At 43.2% G+C, this 16,408-nt stretch overlaps 1 protein-coding gene across 1 annotated transcript; it reads left to right on the top strand.

Annotated features, from left to right (window-relative positions):
• Positions 1 to 748: 748 nt before the first annotated feature.
• Positions 749 to 14,982, top strand: LOC140195844 (extracellular calcium-sensing receptor-like). The gene is made up of 5 exons (XM_072254483.1): positions 749 to 1,006; positions 11,854 to 12,690; positions 12,797 to 13,024; positions 13,866 to 13,989; positions 14,078 to 14,982. Exons 1-5 carry the CDS (start codon positions 749 to 751, stop codon positions 14,980 to 14,982), a joined length of 2,352 nt encoding a protein of 783 aa, XP_072110584.1.
• The last annotated feature ends 1,426 nt before the right edge of the window (positions 14,983 to 16,408 follow it).

A 16,408-nucleotide genomic window follows, 5' to 3' on the forward strand; every position in this document is an offset into this window, starting at 1 on the left:
GCAGTTTATGTCCAGAATTATCTGGACTGTCACTGAGTTTATTAACAGGAGACATGGTCCACCTGTTGGGTAACGGCAGAACGGCCGGACTTACCCAGCAGAGGCAAAGACAAGACAAGACAGATCCCCCCGCAGTGCAAAGGCAAAACGGCCTGACTTCCCCCACGGAGGAGAGGACAAGAAGAGACAAAGACCAAAGAACGACAGACAGTTCCATCTCTGCTTCGGGGTAGCTCCGAGTCGCAGTTATAGCCAGCAACCTCCGCAGGCTACGGAAACAGCCAGATCCCTACCTAGCTCAGAGTGGCTGACGACCACTCAGCTGACCCGGGAAATTGCCAAATCCATACTGCAAAGACTACTCCAACGAGTGGCAACAGGGCTTCATGAAGCGCTGGTTCTCCAACCAGGCCCAGAGATCGCAAATGGTTTCACTAGCCTTCCATCAGCAGGTTGCTCCAAGGGGGGACTGGCAAGATTTACCAGCAGCCCACACTCAAGTCCAAGGCTACTTATATTCAAAGCTCCAAGATGGTAATCAGGTGCCTATGCTTAACGCAATCAAATGAGGGACATCTGGAAGACGGGCGTCCTGAGACCCCGGACCGGACCGTGAACCGGAATGCGAACTTAACGGACCCGACCATGACACTGTGTGATAACAATAAAACAAGTTACCGATTTACTAATTTGCAAATAATCTTCTTCTTGCAGATTGGAATTCCAAATGTTCCAATTCATACAGGCGATGATATTTGCGATTGAAGAGATAAACAGGAGTCCCGTTCTTCTTCCAACTATTACACTGGGCTACAGGATTTATGATTCATGCAACCTGGCCCGCTTGTCAGTAAAAGCTACTTTCGAAATGATCAACGGTCAGGAGCCAACATCCCCAGAGAACTCTTGTCTCCCGCGCTCACTCGTCCCCGCCATCGTGGCAGAATCGGGATCTTCGCAGTCGCTGGCGGTGGCTGCGTCAATAGGTCCTTTCAATGTCCCCATGGTAAGATCTCCCTTTTAATGTCTGCGTTTTAGTTTTAATGTCCGTTCTATTCAATTGTCGTAGTTGATCCACGGCAGTAAAAGGGAGACCCTGGTAAGACGCGCAGTGCTCTTGTTTCTTTTGGATTGAATTATTCTAATTTTTTCACAATTTTCATTGCAAGACATTGGTTTATTGCTGTCGAGTGATTCAGCAGGCCAACGTATTTTTTTTTAATACTCACTATTTTCCTAACTTTAACCTGCACAGAAATGAGCTATTCCGCCGAGAATACCCGGCGAAACTCATCATCATTCCCCCCCACCTCTAGTCTCGCCTGAGTTACACGTATTCCGCAATCTATTCGTACTTTCAGTTCCCATATTCTCCCTTTTCATCCTCTGCCCGGTATCTATTTTGGGGAGTACGTTACAATGACGAATTCACGTACATCATATTTATGATGGAGGGAAAAGCAGGGTAACCAGGGTAAATCTACCAGCGAGAAGAAAGATGATGCAAACACATACACACACACACACACACACACACACACACACACACACACACACACACACACACACACCACACACATACACACACACACAAACACACAGCACCTGTGGTTTGCACAATCGTTTCAACCAACGGGATGATAGAGGAACTCAGCCGGTCAGGCACACCCGTGGAGGGCAATGGACTGTTGACGTTTCTTATTGAAACCGTACGTCTTCTGTGGTTGGGTCAAAATGAGTTTTTGAGAAGAGACAGTGTACTGCCTGTACAGATGAAAAATTCTGCCCATAAACTTCAACTGTAGAATGACTAGATAAGATATTGCCGTCAAACATGTTCAAGAAAGATCGCATATTTAATATAAAGTGGTCCAAAATAGAGAGATGAGATACTGTTAGGGAACGAGTCAGGTCAAGTGACAGAGGTGTGTGTCAGGTTCCAACTGATAATCACAATGTTATTAGTTTAAATTTAGTTAGTATAATTCGCAAAAATAGTTTAAATATAATTATGGAAATACGGAGATTAGTTCTCGGGTTGTGACTCCAAACTGGATGAAGACTAAATTTGAACGTCGGAAAGTGTGAATTGCAATAGGCTGTTTTCTGACAAGAGGAAGGCCGTCAAAATGAAATATTGACAGTGTCGATTTTATGTACTCTCGTTAGAGTACATGACAAGGCTACAGTTTTGGGAACCTTATTTTAGAGGTACATAAATAGATTGGTAAAGAAGAATGAGGGATTTAGCTGGTATGTGTAGCGTGGAATAAATGGGGCGCTTGAAGAGAATAAGAAATGCAAGGAAACACTTAGGAGGGAAATGATAATGGCTAAAAGAACATACGACGTTGCTCCGTCAGACTAGATGAAGGTATGTCAAGAATAAAAGAATAGGAAGCACACAGTTGTTCCAACTGAAGATCAGCGTGGCCATCTATACATGAAGCTGAAAGAGATGTGCTTTTTCTTACGTTTGTATTTAGTTTGGCGACGGACAAAAACATTATCGGACTGAAGTGTGAGTCGATTGGACTAAGCTGACGAACAATTCGGTACTATCTATGTGGCCCGAAAGGCTCTTTTCTGCGGTGTTGTGCTCTATGACTTCGACAGCGGGTATGCATAGTTGTAAGAAAAACTTGCTTGCAGTATCATCACAGGCACACAACATTAGGTACGTAGTATTAACACATAAAACATAAAATGAACTCAAATTATGCACAATTTATTTTACTTACCTTGTGCCTGTTACACCAGTACCGTTTAAGGCAGCAATGGAGGTCCCCCAGCTGCATTTTTTCCTGACAAAATTTGGTCTTGGTTTCATAAAGTCAAGAGTAATAGAAAAGTACTGCACAGAAACAGGTCCCTTGACTCTTCTAGTCGGTGACGAAACATTTAAAATGCCTTCTCCCATCGAGTTGCACCGGAACCATTGCCCACAAGATCCCAAACATCAATGTACCTGTAAAAAAATTTCTTAAACGTTACATTCAAGCCCACATGCACCAAAAGCCCTGGAAGCTCTTTTTACACTCTCACAGTCCTCTAAATGAATTTCGCCTTATGTTCCCCTAAACTTTTCATGTTTCAAACTTAACCAATGACCTCCAGCTGCATCTCTACTAAACCTCAGTGGAATCAGCCCGCCTGCACTTACAATATATCGGCTAATTAAAATTTCCTATCAGTCTTCTAACTTCTTGCGAATAAATTCTATAGATGTCATACAAGACCGCACCTAGCCGCAAGTCAGAAAGTCAATCATTTCCTACCATCCTCTATCTTGCAAAAACCCATGTAGACAACACCCGCTGTCTTGACTTCATCATCTTTCCTGGTAGAGTCTTCAATAATTCTGTAATATTGGTTACACGTGCCCACCAATGCAAGATCTTATGCTAACTATCCACATAGTCAGATAACAGGTTCCAGCATACCTTCCAACAACGTTCCCACGACCTATGTCAAGATCACCAGCCTATAATTTCATGCTTTAATTTTAGCATCTTACTTAAACAGGAGCACAACATTAGCTATCCCCCCAGTACTTAACCTGTTCATAAAGATGATTTAAAGATATCTTTTCGGGCCCATGAAATTTATTGGCGCTGTTCAGGGCTTCTTTCATCATTCCAGTAACTTCATCTTGGTTTTCACTACTATCTGCCATCCACGTCTACGAAGAAGTCTAAAGAACTGTAGCACTGAGATGCAGAAGGATTCTTCATTACTGTTTTCGTGAGATGTGCATTTGGGCAATCAGGATTATTACCCTGCCTGAACTCACGAATTGAATGGACCAGTAGGCTACTCGTACTAGGAAAAGAACGAGGTGACAGCCAAATATGTTGCTGAACAACTGCATAGTGGGACAGAGATTCAGATTAATGGATACTTAGAACCACTTCTGGGGCAGGTGTGATCTGCTTTACACTTGAATCCGAGCGGTGCTAATATACTTGCGGCAGGTTTACTGGAGCTGTTGGATGTGTTTTTAAGCGAATATGGCAGGGAATGGGAACCAGTATGACAGAGTTGAGGATAAGCCAAGAGGTTTACACGTAGATGATTTACGTAACGTGAATGTAGCGAAGGAAAAGCCGATGATTGTGTACACATGCAGAGCAAAGATTTAAATTATGCCACAGAGAAAAAAAAAATAAAACAGGTAAAGAATGCAATACCGAAGGTCCTGTATTTAAATGTGCGTGCCATTCGGAAAAACATGGATGAAATCATGCAGTAATTACTGGTTGGTTGGCATGACGTTGTGGGGATCACTGAGTCGTGGCAGAAATATGGCCTTTGTTGGGAGCTTAACATGAGAGGGTACACTTTGCATTAAACGACTGACAGGAAGGCAGTGGCGGCGGTGTGGCACTGTTGGCAAGAGGTAGAATTACATATTCAGAAAGAAATGACATGGCGTCAGAGAATGTTGTGTCCTTGTGGATAGAGTTAAGAAACTGCAAGGTTAAATATAAATGAATCATTTATAGGCCTCCAAATAGTAGCCAGGATGTAAGGTCGAGATTGCAAAGGGAGTAGGAAAAGGCATTTAATAAATCTAGTAACACAATTTTCATGGGGTCTTCAATATGTAAAGGGACTGGGAAAATCAGATAGGTGTCGAATTGCAAGAGAGGCAATTTATTGAATGCTTTTGAGATGGCATTTTGAGCAGCTTGTGCTTGAGCCTACTTGGGGAAAGGTTACCTTAGATTTAGTGCTGTGTAATAACCCAGATCATATGAGGGAGCTGAGGACGCAGTGATCATACTGCAGTTGAATTCATACTGCAATTTGAGAGGGAGAAGCCTCGATCGCATGTACCAGTATCCCAATGAAATGAAGGGAATTGAAAAGGCATGAGAGAGGAGCTTGTCCAGGTGGATTGGAGGACGGTACTAGCCCCAATACGGTAGAACAGAGTAGGCTGAAGTGTCTGGGAATAGGTCAGAGGCGCACGATAGATATGTCCCACAGAAGGAAAAGTTATCAAATAGCGGCGCTAGGCAACCGTGGTTGACATAGGAAGCTCAGGACTGCATATCTGCGAAGGAAAAGCCGTGGAATGTAACAAAAGTGACGAAAAATTGGATAATTCCGTAGCTTATAAAATCTAACAAAAAGCGATTTGAAAGCAATAGGAATGGAAAATACGAAATATGAAGACAACTAGTCAATAATGGAAAGCAGGATACCAAAAAGTATTTTCAGTAATATAGAGAGTAAAGAGGAGGTGAGAGTTGATGTAGGACACTGTAAAATAGCACTGGTGAGGTAGTAATCGTGGAGGAAGAAATGGCAGATCAACATTTTGGGTACTTTGCATCAGTCTTCACTAGCTGTGTGCCAAAAGTTTCCGAGTGTCAGGGAATAGGAGTGAGAGCCTTTGCAATTTCAAAAGAAAATACCCTAGGTTTTAAGTTCGATAAGTCAATTGGACCAGATGGACTGGATCCAAGAGTCCTGAAAGAGGTTGCAGAAGACATAGCGGGCGCATTGGTCACGATTGTTCAAGATGCACTTGCTCCTTCATGGACCCAGAGAATGGGAAAATTTATAAACGACTCTTCACTCTTTAAGAGGGATGGAAGGAAGGCAAAAGAAAGGAAAGTTTAGGCGAGTTAGTCTAACCTCAGTAGTTGGGAAAGTGTTGGAGAATATTATTAAGGACGAGGTCTTGGGGTTTTCCGGGTACTTGAAGACTAATGATAAAGTAAGTAAAAGTCAGCATGGGTTTTGTTAAGAGAAAACGTGCCTGGCAAAGTTGTTAGAGTTCTTCAAGGTAGCAAAAAGTAGAGTGGACAAAGGAGTGTCGGCAGATGGCATTTACTAGGACTTTCAGATGGCAGTCGATAAGCTTCCACACATGAGGTTGCTTTGCAGGATAAAATCCAATGACGTTAAAAACAATGAGACCATAAGACAAAGCAGCAGAAGTTGGCCATTCGGTCTGTCGAGTCTGCTCCGCCATTTTATCATGAGCTGATCCATTCTCTCAGTTAGTCCCACTCCCCCGCGTTCTCCCAATAACCTTTGATGCCCTGGCTACTCAGATACCTATCAACCTCTGCCTTAAATACACCCAATGTCCTGACCTCCACTGCCGCCCGTGGCAACAAATGCCACAGATTCAGCACCCTCTGGTTAAAAAAAAAATCTTCACATCTCTGTTCTGAATGGGCGCCCTTCAATCCTTAAGTCATGCCCTCTCGTACTAGACTCCCCACCATGGGAAACAACTTTGCCACATCCACTCTGTCCATGCCTTTCAACATTCGAAATGTTTCTATGAGGTCCCCCCTCATTCTTATAAGCTCCAGGGAGTACAGTCCAAGAGCAGTCAAACGTTCCTGATATGTTAAACTTCTCATTCCCGGAATCATTTTAGTGAATCTTCTCTGAACCCTCTCCGATGTCAGTACATCCCTTCTTAAATAAGGAGACCAAAACTGCCCACAGAACTCCAAGTAAGGTCTAACCAGTGCCCTATGGAGCCTCAACATCACATCGCTGATCCTATACTCTATTCCTCAAGAATTGAATGCCAACATTGCAGTCGTCTCCTTCACCACTGACTCAACCTGGAGGTTAGACTTAAGGGTATCCTGCACGAGGACCTCAAGTCCCGTTGCATCTCAGAACTTTGAATTATCTCCCCATTTAAATAATAATCTGCCCGATTATTTCTTCTGCCAAAGTGCATAACCATACACTTTCCAACACTGCATTTCATTTGCCACTACTATGCCCACTCTCCCAATCTATCCAAGTCTCTCTGCAGACTCTCTGTTTCCTCAGCACTACCGGCCCCTCTACATATCTTTGTATGATCGGCAAACCTAGCTGCCAAACCATCTATTCCATTATCCAAATCGTTGATGTACAACGTAAAAAGAAGCGGTCCCAACATGGACTCTTGTGGAACACCACTGGGAATCGGCAGCCAACCAGGATAGGATCCTTTTATTCTCACTCGGTGTTTCCTGCCAATTAGTCAAGGCCCTATCCACGTATGTAACTTTCCCGTAATTCCATGGGCTCTTATCTTGTTTAGTAGCCTCATGTGCGGCACCTTGTCAAAGGCCTTCTGAAAAATCCAAATATACAACATCCACTGCATCTCCCTTGTCTAGCCTACTTGTAATTTCCTCAAAAATTCCAACATGTTGGTCAGGCAGGATTTTCGTTTAAGGAAACCATGCTGAGTTCTGCCTATCTTGTCATATGTCTCCAGGTATTCCATAACCTCATCCTTGACAATCGATGCCAACAACTTCCCCACCACCGATGTCAAACTAACAGGTCTATAATTTCCTTTATGCTTCCTTGCCCCCTTCTTAAGTAGCGGAGTGACATTTGCAATCTTCAAGTCCTCCGGAACCATGCCAGAATCTATTGAATTTTGAAAGATCATTGCTAATGCCTCCGCAATCTCCACAGCTACTTCCTTCTGAATACGACGGTGCATTCCATCTGGTCCGGGAGATGTATCTACCCCTGGACTATTCAACTTCCTGAGCACAGTCTCTGTCGTAATTGTGACTGCGCACACTTCTCTTCCCTGGCACCCTTGAGTGTCCGGTGTACTGCTGATGTCTTCCTCAGTGAAGACTGTAGGAAAATAGTCGTTCACTTCCTCCGCCATCTCCTTATTTACCATTACAATTTCTCCAGCATCATTTTCTATCTGTCCTATATCTACTCTCACCTGACTTTTCCTCTTTATATACTTGAAAAAGCTTTTAGTATCCTCTTTGATATTATTTGCTAGCTTCCTTTCATAGTTCATCTTTTTCCCTCTTAATGACCTTCTTGGTTTCCTTTTGTAAGGTTTTAAAAACTTCCCAATCCTCTGTCTTCCCACTAATTTTTGCTTCCTTGTATGCCCTCTCCTTTGAATTAACTTTGGCTTTGACTTCTCTTGTCAGCCATGGTTACATCCTTTTTCCATTTGAAAATTTCTTCTTTTTTGGAATATATCTGTCTTGCACCTTCCTCACTTCTCGCATAAACTCCAGCCACTGCTGCTGTGCCGTCTTTCCCGCTAGCGGCCCTTTCCAGTCAACTTTGGCCAGTTCCTCTCTCATGGCACTGGAATCCACTGAAATCCCGACACATCGGATTTCGTCTTCTCTTTCTCAAATTTCACAGTGAACTTAGTCGTGTTATGATGACTGCCTCCTAAGGGTTCGTTTACCTCAATCTATCTAATCACCTCTGGTTCATTACACAATATTAAATCCAGTACAGCCGATCCCGTAGTGGGCTCAACAACAAGCTGTTCTGAAAAGCTATCTCATAGACATTGTACAAATTCTCTCTCTTGAGATACAGTGCCCACCTGAATTTCCCAATCCACTCGCATGTTAAAATCCACTTGCATTGTCCCTCGCAATTATCATAACACTACCCTTCTGACAAGCCTTTTCTATTTCCTGTTGTAATTTGTGGTCCACATCACTGCAACTGCTTGGAGGCCTGTATAAAACCGCCATCAGGGTCCTTCCGATCCTATGTCACCTCTTTCTAATGATCTAATATCATTTCTTACCAATAAAGCCACGCCACCCCCTCTGCCTACCTTCCTATCCTTCCGATACACCGTGTATCCTTGGATGTTCAGCTCCCAGAGACATGCATCCTTTGGCCACATCTCAGTGATGTCCACAATATCATACCCGCCAATCTGTAGCTGTACAGCAAGATCATCCAACGTATTCCTTATGCTGCGTGCATTGAAGTATAATACCTTAAGTCCAGTTTTGGTAATTTTTGCTTTGATTGCACTGCAAATTTATTGCACTGCAACTCATCCCAATGGCTGCAAATTTGCCCCATCACCTGCCTGTCCTTCCTGACATCTTTACTGATCACTATCTTAGAATCATTTCTGTTTTCCCCCTCTATTGCTCTATCATTCCGGTTCACATCCCCTGCAAATTAGTTTAAACCCTCCCTAACAAGTCTATTAAACCTTCCCGTCAGGATATTGGTCCCCTTCGGGTTCAGGTGTAATCCGTCCTTTTTGAACAGGTCATACTTACCCCAGGAAAGATCTCAATGATCCACGAATCTGAAGCCCTGCCGCCTGCACCAGTCTCTCAGCCACGCATTCATCTGCCTGATCCGACTATTCTTGCCCTTGCTAGCAGGTGGCATAGGTAGAGATTACTACCCTGGTGGTCCTGCTTCACAACTTCCTTCCTAACTCCCGGCGATCTCTCTTCAGGACCTTCCCTCTCTTCCTACCTATGTCATTGGTACCCACATGTACCAAGACAGCTGGCTGCTCGCCCACTCCCTTCAGAATATTCTGGTCCCAATCCGACACATTCCGTACCCTGGCACCTGGGAGGCAACACACCATGAGGGTATCCCTATCAGGCTTACAGAATCTCCTACCTGTTCCCCTGACCATGGCATCCCCTATGACTACCGTATTCTTCTTCTCCCTTCTTCCCTCCTGCACAACAGCTCCAGGCTCAGTGCCTGAGACCCGGTCACCGTGACCGTCCCCTGTCTGGTCATCCCCCTCAACAGCATTCAAAACGGGATACTTGTTGCTGAGGAGGGCAGCCACAGGTGTGCTCTCCACTATCCGGGCATTTCCCTTCGCTCTCCCGAACGACAGTGGCATGGATAACGGAACAGCTAGACAGGCCAGAAGAAGCGAGTGGGATAAATGGGGCATTTTCTGGTTGCTTGCCGGATACGAGCGGTGTTCCTCAGGGGTCTGTATTGGGATCGCTGTTTTTCACGTTATTTATCAATGAATTAGATGGATTTGATGTCTTTCTGGCAGAGCTTTTGGTTGATACGAAAGTAGGTGGAGGGGCATGAAGTGATGATGAAGCAAACCGATTCAGCAGTACTGAGACAAATACTCAGTAGTATTAAGCAGCACTTATACAAATTGGAAGACTGGTAAAAATATAGCATATAGAATGCAGTGTTTTGAAAAATACGATAAAGACTCATACGGCCAGATTTGGGAACAGCTTCTTTCCAACTTGTGATAGGACTGCTGAACGGATCCTGACCCGGATCTGGGCCGTACCCTCTAAATATCCGGACCTGCCTCTCGGTTTATTTGAACTACCTTACTTTCCATTTTTCTATTTATTAGTAAATATCGCTGTGATGATTGTACTTTCTAGTATCAATTGATTGGCGACAATAAAGTATGAAGTATTCAAATATTAAACTCATTTTGGTCGAAATAAGAGCAAAGTGGATTAGTATCTAAATGAGGAGAATGTTGAAACATCAGAGGTGCGGAGGGACTTCGGAGTTTTCGTGTAAGACTCCCAGAAGGTCAATTTACAGGTTGGGTCAGTGGTAAGAAGACAAATTCAACGTTGTAATTTATTTCAAGAGGAATAGAACATAAAAGTTATGAGATAATTCTGAGGCTTTTAAGACACTGATCAGGCTGCTTTTGGGGTATTGTCAAAGTCATGGGCCATATATCTCAGAAAGGATGTGTTGTCTTTGTAACGAGTCCGGAGGAAGTTCACGAATATAATCCCAGGAATGAAGAGGTTATCATATGAAGAGCGTTTGGCAGCTTTGGACCTGAACTCACTGGAATGGAGAATAAGGCTGGGAATCTCATTTAGATCTACGGGATGCTGTAAGGACTAAATAAGGTGGATGCTTAGAGGATGGTTCCCATGGTGGATGTATCCAGAACTAGAGGGCACATACTCAGAATTAAAGGCAGTAGTAATTAATTTTGCCTGAAAGTAATGAATCTGTAAGTGCCCTGTCACAGACTGCGGTGGTGGCTAAATCCGTGGGTATCTTTAAGACAGAATTTGATCGTTTCCTGATTGGTCAGAGCATGGAAAGATATGGCAAGACGGCGAGTGTATGGGGTTAAGTAGGATCCCGGATCTGCTATCATTGGATGATGGTGCAGACTCGATGGGCTAAACGTTCTAATTCTGTTCCTATATCTTCTGATGTTATGGTCTTATGGCCTAAGTTTCGCTTGTCCCCCTTTGATCTGTTTGGCATCGGTGACCCTACCAAGAGCCAAAGCAAAAAAACCCTTACTCCAGCCAACAATGCTCTCTGGTTCATTGGGTTTGTGGTCCTACTGGAGAACACTAGTTATAAGCATATCGTATTTATATGCCGTGAACTGATTCATGCAAATAAACTATGAGAATGCTGGACAACGGTGAAGTAATAAGGATGCGTCATTTTGGAATAGAAAATTGTCAGAAACCTCAATGCTGGTGATACCAATAACCTGAAATTAAAAATAGGAAACGCTGGCTGTTCTGATATAAAAGTGATTAGTCATGTAGTCGAAATATCACCACGGATTGCCATACTGTTTACCTGATCTTAGACTATTCTTCCATTCTTGGTATAAAATCGTGATATTATTCATGGGGCGAATTCAAAGCATCTTTTTGTCCCAGGTTGGAGGAAGTTTAGACATTCAGGACGTTAGATCAAGTGGAGAAAGGAATTATTTAACAGGAACCAGACAGCCACATTTTACACACAGAGGGCAGCGGACAGATGGAAGGAGCAGAGGGGAGACATTGTTGAGCCAGGTTTAATGATAACGTTTGGAAGACTGTTGGACAGAGAAGGTTTAAGTGGATATGGGCCAAGTACAGCCATATGGCTCTAGCTTAATGGATATGTTGCTTGTCATGGAGAAGTAGGGACGAAATATCTGTATCAGTACTGTACAAGTCTATGAATCTAGTAGAGACGAATACGCCAGTGATGATACGCTGCCTTCGCCCCGTCATCCCACCACCCACGCGATCTAAGTAATTCCGCTGTTCTTCTGTTTCCATTGTGCTTTCTGACCAGGTTAGTTATTTCTCCACGTGTGCCTGTCTCAGCAACCGGCGAGAATTCCCCTCCTTCTTTCGAACGATCCCAAGCGATTACTTCCAGACCAAAGCATTGGCGCAAATTGTCAAGCGTTTTGGATGGACTTGGATTGGAACAGTGAGAAGCGACAACGATTATGGAAACTTTGGGATGCAGGCCTTCACTGAGACGGTTCAGAAGCTTGGGGTTTGCATTGCCTTCTCCGAGTCTTTCCACAGGACGTATTCGAGAGAAAGGTTACTTCGTGTTATCCGCGTTATTCAGACAGCGTCCACGAAAGTCGTGGTTGCTTTTCTTGCTCAAGGCGATATGGTCATTTTATTGAGGGAAATTGCTCAACAGAACATTTCTGGCATCCAGTGGGTGGGGAGTGAGGCGTGGATCGCCACTTCGCTTCTGTCTCCAGAGGAGAACAAAAACTTCGTTACGGGGGCCATCGGTGTTGCCATTCGTAACGTAAATATTCCAGGGTTCAAAGAATTCTTAACTCGTCTTCATCCATCTGCCTATCCCGGTAATCGTTTAGTGGAAGAATTTTGGGAAAAGACCTTTGGCTGTAGCCTGAAAAGAATAGATAAGAGCACAGGGAGCACATCTGCCACGGCTCAACCTCGTCAATGTACAGGAATGGAGAACCTAAAGTCTGTCTCTAACACCTACACGGACACTACTCAGCTGAGGGTGACCAACAAAGTTTATGAGGCTACTTATTCCATAGCCCATGCACTTCACAATATGTTTTCCTGTAAAAGTGGGGAAGGTCCATTTGTCAAGCAGTCTTGCGCAAATATTTCACATTTTCAGCCGTGGCAGGTACGTAGAACTGTTCAAGTAATTCGAATTTTAATTAAAATTGTTTGTTCACATAAATGTTGTGTGATCCATACCATGTTCCATCGTCTGTGTCTTCTGCTGTTAGGTTTTGCGTTACATGCGATCGCTAAATTTCACAACTAAGGTCGGAGAAAGGATAAATTTCGACGAAAACGGGGATACGATGGCTAAGTACGATATTGTGAACTGGCAGGTGAATAGCGAGGGGAACTCCACTATTCTGATAGTTGGACATTATGACGGATCCGCGCCGTCAGCTGAACAAGTCACAATAAATGAGGGATCTATAGTTTGGTCTGATGGTCGCAGAAAGGTAATGTATGAATTGTGGCTGTTGTGTAATACATATCTTTTATGTTTAATTGTCATTAAATTGGCGGTGTGATTGATATACCTACAGAAATCGAGCTCCCATAATAATATACTAATCAAACATCCCGACTACACAATTGCATTCTTATTAATGACAGAACTAGCTTACTCTCTGTCGGTCTGTCTGTCTCTCACCCTCTGTCTCCTTCTCTCTCTCTCTCTCTCTCTCTCTCGCGCGCTCTCTCTCTCTCTCTCTCTCTCACACACACACACACAGCCACAAATTCAATCTCCATCCATCGATCTATCTATCTCTATTCAGCTCTACTTTTAGAACGTGTTAGACATGTCTTTTCAATGCCATTCACTAATCTCAATGATACTGATATGCGATCGTACTTTTCCTGAATTACTGGCGGGAAATTCACGACGTGTGCGTTAGTGATTTCTCTCGATACCATCGTGCATGTGAGATCAACTAAGGTAGAAAAACCCAGTGACTTCGAGTCACACGGCATAGAAAAAAGGTATTCAGGACGAACGTGCCAGTGCTAGCGTTGATCAATGATCGTCCTATTTCCCTCATTTGACCCACTCACCTCTAATCCATTCTTTGTAATATACTTGTCCAATGACCTTATTAGTGTCGTTCATCCACCTACCTCAACCACTTCCTCCAGAAGCTTGATCCATATACCCACTATACTATTTTTGAAGAAATCATTTTATAGATCTACCTCCTCACCTTAATCCTCTGGTTTGTGCTTTCTCTACGCCTCTACACCCCACTTCCGACATGTCTTTAAAAAATAACCTAACACGTGTTCCTTCTTTGTCCCGAGGCTCCCCAGGCAGTCTGTTCAAACAGCTGTTCCCCTGGAACAAGGAAAGCAGCTCGCCAGGGACAGCCTATTTGTTGCTTTGATTGTATTCCATGCGCCCAAGGAGCTATCAGTAACACAACAGGTATGGACAAATAATGATTTCATTGCCTAAGTGCTCGCATCCGTTTCTAGTCTGCTTACTAAATCAATTTTCCATTTCCTCCTTCAAGATTCAATCGAGTGCATGAGGTGTCCCAGCGATTCCTGGTCAAACGACCGGCAAGATCAATGCATACAGAAGCAACTTGACTTTCTATCATTTGACGAGATGCTGGGGATTGTTCTGACCACGCTAGCGCTGTTCGGAGCTTGCATCACTGCCACGATAGGTGGCATTTTCTTGCTTCACAAAGACACTCCGATCGTGAAGGCCAATAATTCGGAGCTCAGTTTCCTTCTTCTCCTCGCACTGAGTCTTTGCTTCCTCTGTTCAGTCACATTCATTGGCGAGCCGTCGCCGTGGTCCTGTGTGTTACGCCACACCATGTTTGGCGTTACTTTCGTCCTTTGCGTCTCCTGTGTTCTGGGCAAGACTATAGTTGTGGTGATGGCATTTCAGGCGAAAGTACCCAGCAATAATGTTGCCAGGTGGTTTGGTCCTCTACAGCAACGCCTGACTGTGTTTATTCTTACACTGCTGCAGTGTTTAATATGCACCGTCTGGCTCGTCAAATCCCCACCCCTCCCCGTCAAAAACATGGCCTATTCGAACGAAGTGATCCTCCTGGAGTGTAACGTGGGGTCCGAAGTAGCATTTTACTGCGTCCTGGGTTACATTGGTTGCCTGTCATTGGTTTGTTTTGCAGTTGCTTTTTTCGCACGAAATTTGCCGGATAATTTCAATGAAGCGAAGTACATCACATTTAGCATGATAATTTTCTGCGCTGTTTGGATATCTTTCATTCCAGCTTATGTCAGTTCTCCCGGGAAATTCACTGTAGCTGTGGAAGTATTTGCCATTTTGTTTTCCAGCTTTGGCTTACTTTTCTGTATCTTTGCACCTAAATGTTACATCATATTGTTAAAGCCGGAGAGAAATACAAAGAAACATTTAATGGGAAAAGTGTCCTCATAAGAGCGTATGTAGCATTTGTATTGTGTGATCTATTTGGTATTAGAGTATTATCGTCGCTATTGGCAATATGCTGTTAAAACATGTTCTGCATACTGTTGAGCAGATACTGCAAGTTACAACAAAGTAAACAATGTAAAACTTTAACAATGCAGTGTAAAAGATACAGAGAAAATACAGTCAAGATGATCAATAATGTGCATAATAATGAGTTGGATTGTGAGGTTGTTTCCGTTTTAGTAATTTGCTCTCCTTCATTGAAAGTATACATCGATGATTAGAATTGGGGAATATTGATGATCGTCATTGAATATTTTAATAAACCAGACAATAAATATGTATATATTTTCAGGGTTAAAGCTTCCTCTTTTTCCTTATCGATGGTTGTATCTCTCTGTCGTTGAGAATACACTCAGTGATCACTTTATTCTGTGCAGATATCCACCTGCACTCGAATGCAAATATCGAATCAGCCAATATTGTGGCAGCAACATAATGCATAAAGGCATGCAGATATTGTCAAGATGTTCAGTTGTCTTTTTCAGTCAGACCAAACATCAGATTGGTGAATAACGTGGTCGAAGTGACTTTGGAACATGGAATGTTTGTTCGCGCTGGATAGAGTAGTTTGCGCAGCAGCATGAAAGGGTGCCGGAGGAATGTACTAACCATTATAAAATTTCGACACCAACCGGGACGTGCTCTTTTTTCTTCGCTGCCATAAGGTAGATGGTACAAGTCCCTCAGGATTCGCACCACCAGTTTCAACAACATTAACTGCCTTCAATCATAGAAACCTAGAAAATCTAAAACATATTACAAGTCCTTCGGCCTACAATATGTTGTCATCCATCCAAACTACTCTAGATACTGCCTGGAATTTCCCTACCGCATAGCGCTCCATTTTTTCGATGGTCCATGTACTTATCTGAGAGACTCTTAAAGGACATATAGCATCTGCATTTACTAACTTCGCTGGCAGTGCATTGCACCTACCCACCAGTCTCTGTGTGAAAAACATACGTCGGACATCCTCCTTGCACCTACTTCCAAGCACCTTAAAACTATAACCCTCGTGCTAGCCATTTCAACCCTGGGGGAAAAAGCCTCTGAAATCCCAGGATCATTAAAATTAAGTAATCAAATTAAATTTATTCTCCACTTGCTTAGCTACTCATGATGGACAACATATAATGGGTAGAATATGGGGCTTATGTATTAAAACGCTTCGGCAAAAGACATTGATTCATTTAAGTTAGACCCAAGTAAAAATATAGTAACGAAGTGTATGTGATATATACAAACAGTGGCAACTTTATTAAGTACGCCTATGCACCTATTATTTAATGAAAATATGTAACCAGCCAATCATGTAAGAGTATATCAATGCATAAATGCATACAGACATGGTCAAGAGGGTCAGTTGTTG

The sequence above is a fragment of the Mobula birostris genome, chromosome 4 (genome assembly GCF_030028105.1).
Source record: "Mobula birostris isolate sMobBir1 chromosome 4, sMobBir1.hap1, whole genome shotgun sequence".
Taxonomy (NCBI): Eukaryota; Metazoa; Chordata; class Chondrichthyes; order Myliobatiformes; family Myliobatidae; genus Mobula; species Mobula birostris.

Excerpts from the sequence above, each read along its gene's own strand:
- LOC140195844 (XM_072254483.1), top strand. The coding sequence starts at position 749 with ATGATATTTGCGATTGAAGAGATAAACAGGAGTCCCGTTCTTCTTCCA. Across the intron at positions 13,025-13,865 it reads GGTCTGATGGTCGCAGAAAG|GCTCCCCAGGCAGTCTGTTC; the intron begins GTAATGTATGAA and ends CTTTGTCCCGAG. Across the intron at positions 13,990-14,077 it reads AGCTATCAGTAACACAACAG|ATTCAATCGAGTGCATGAGG; the intron begins GTATGGACAAAT and ends TCCTCCTTCAAG.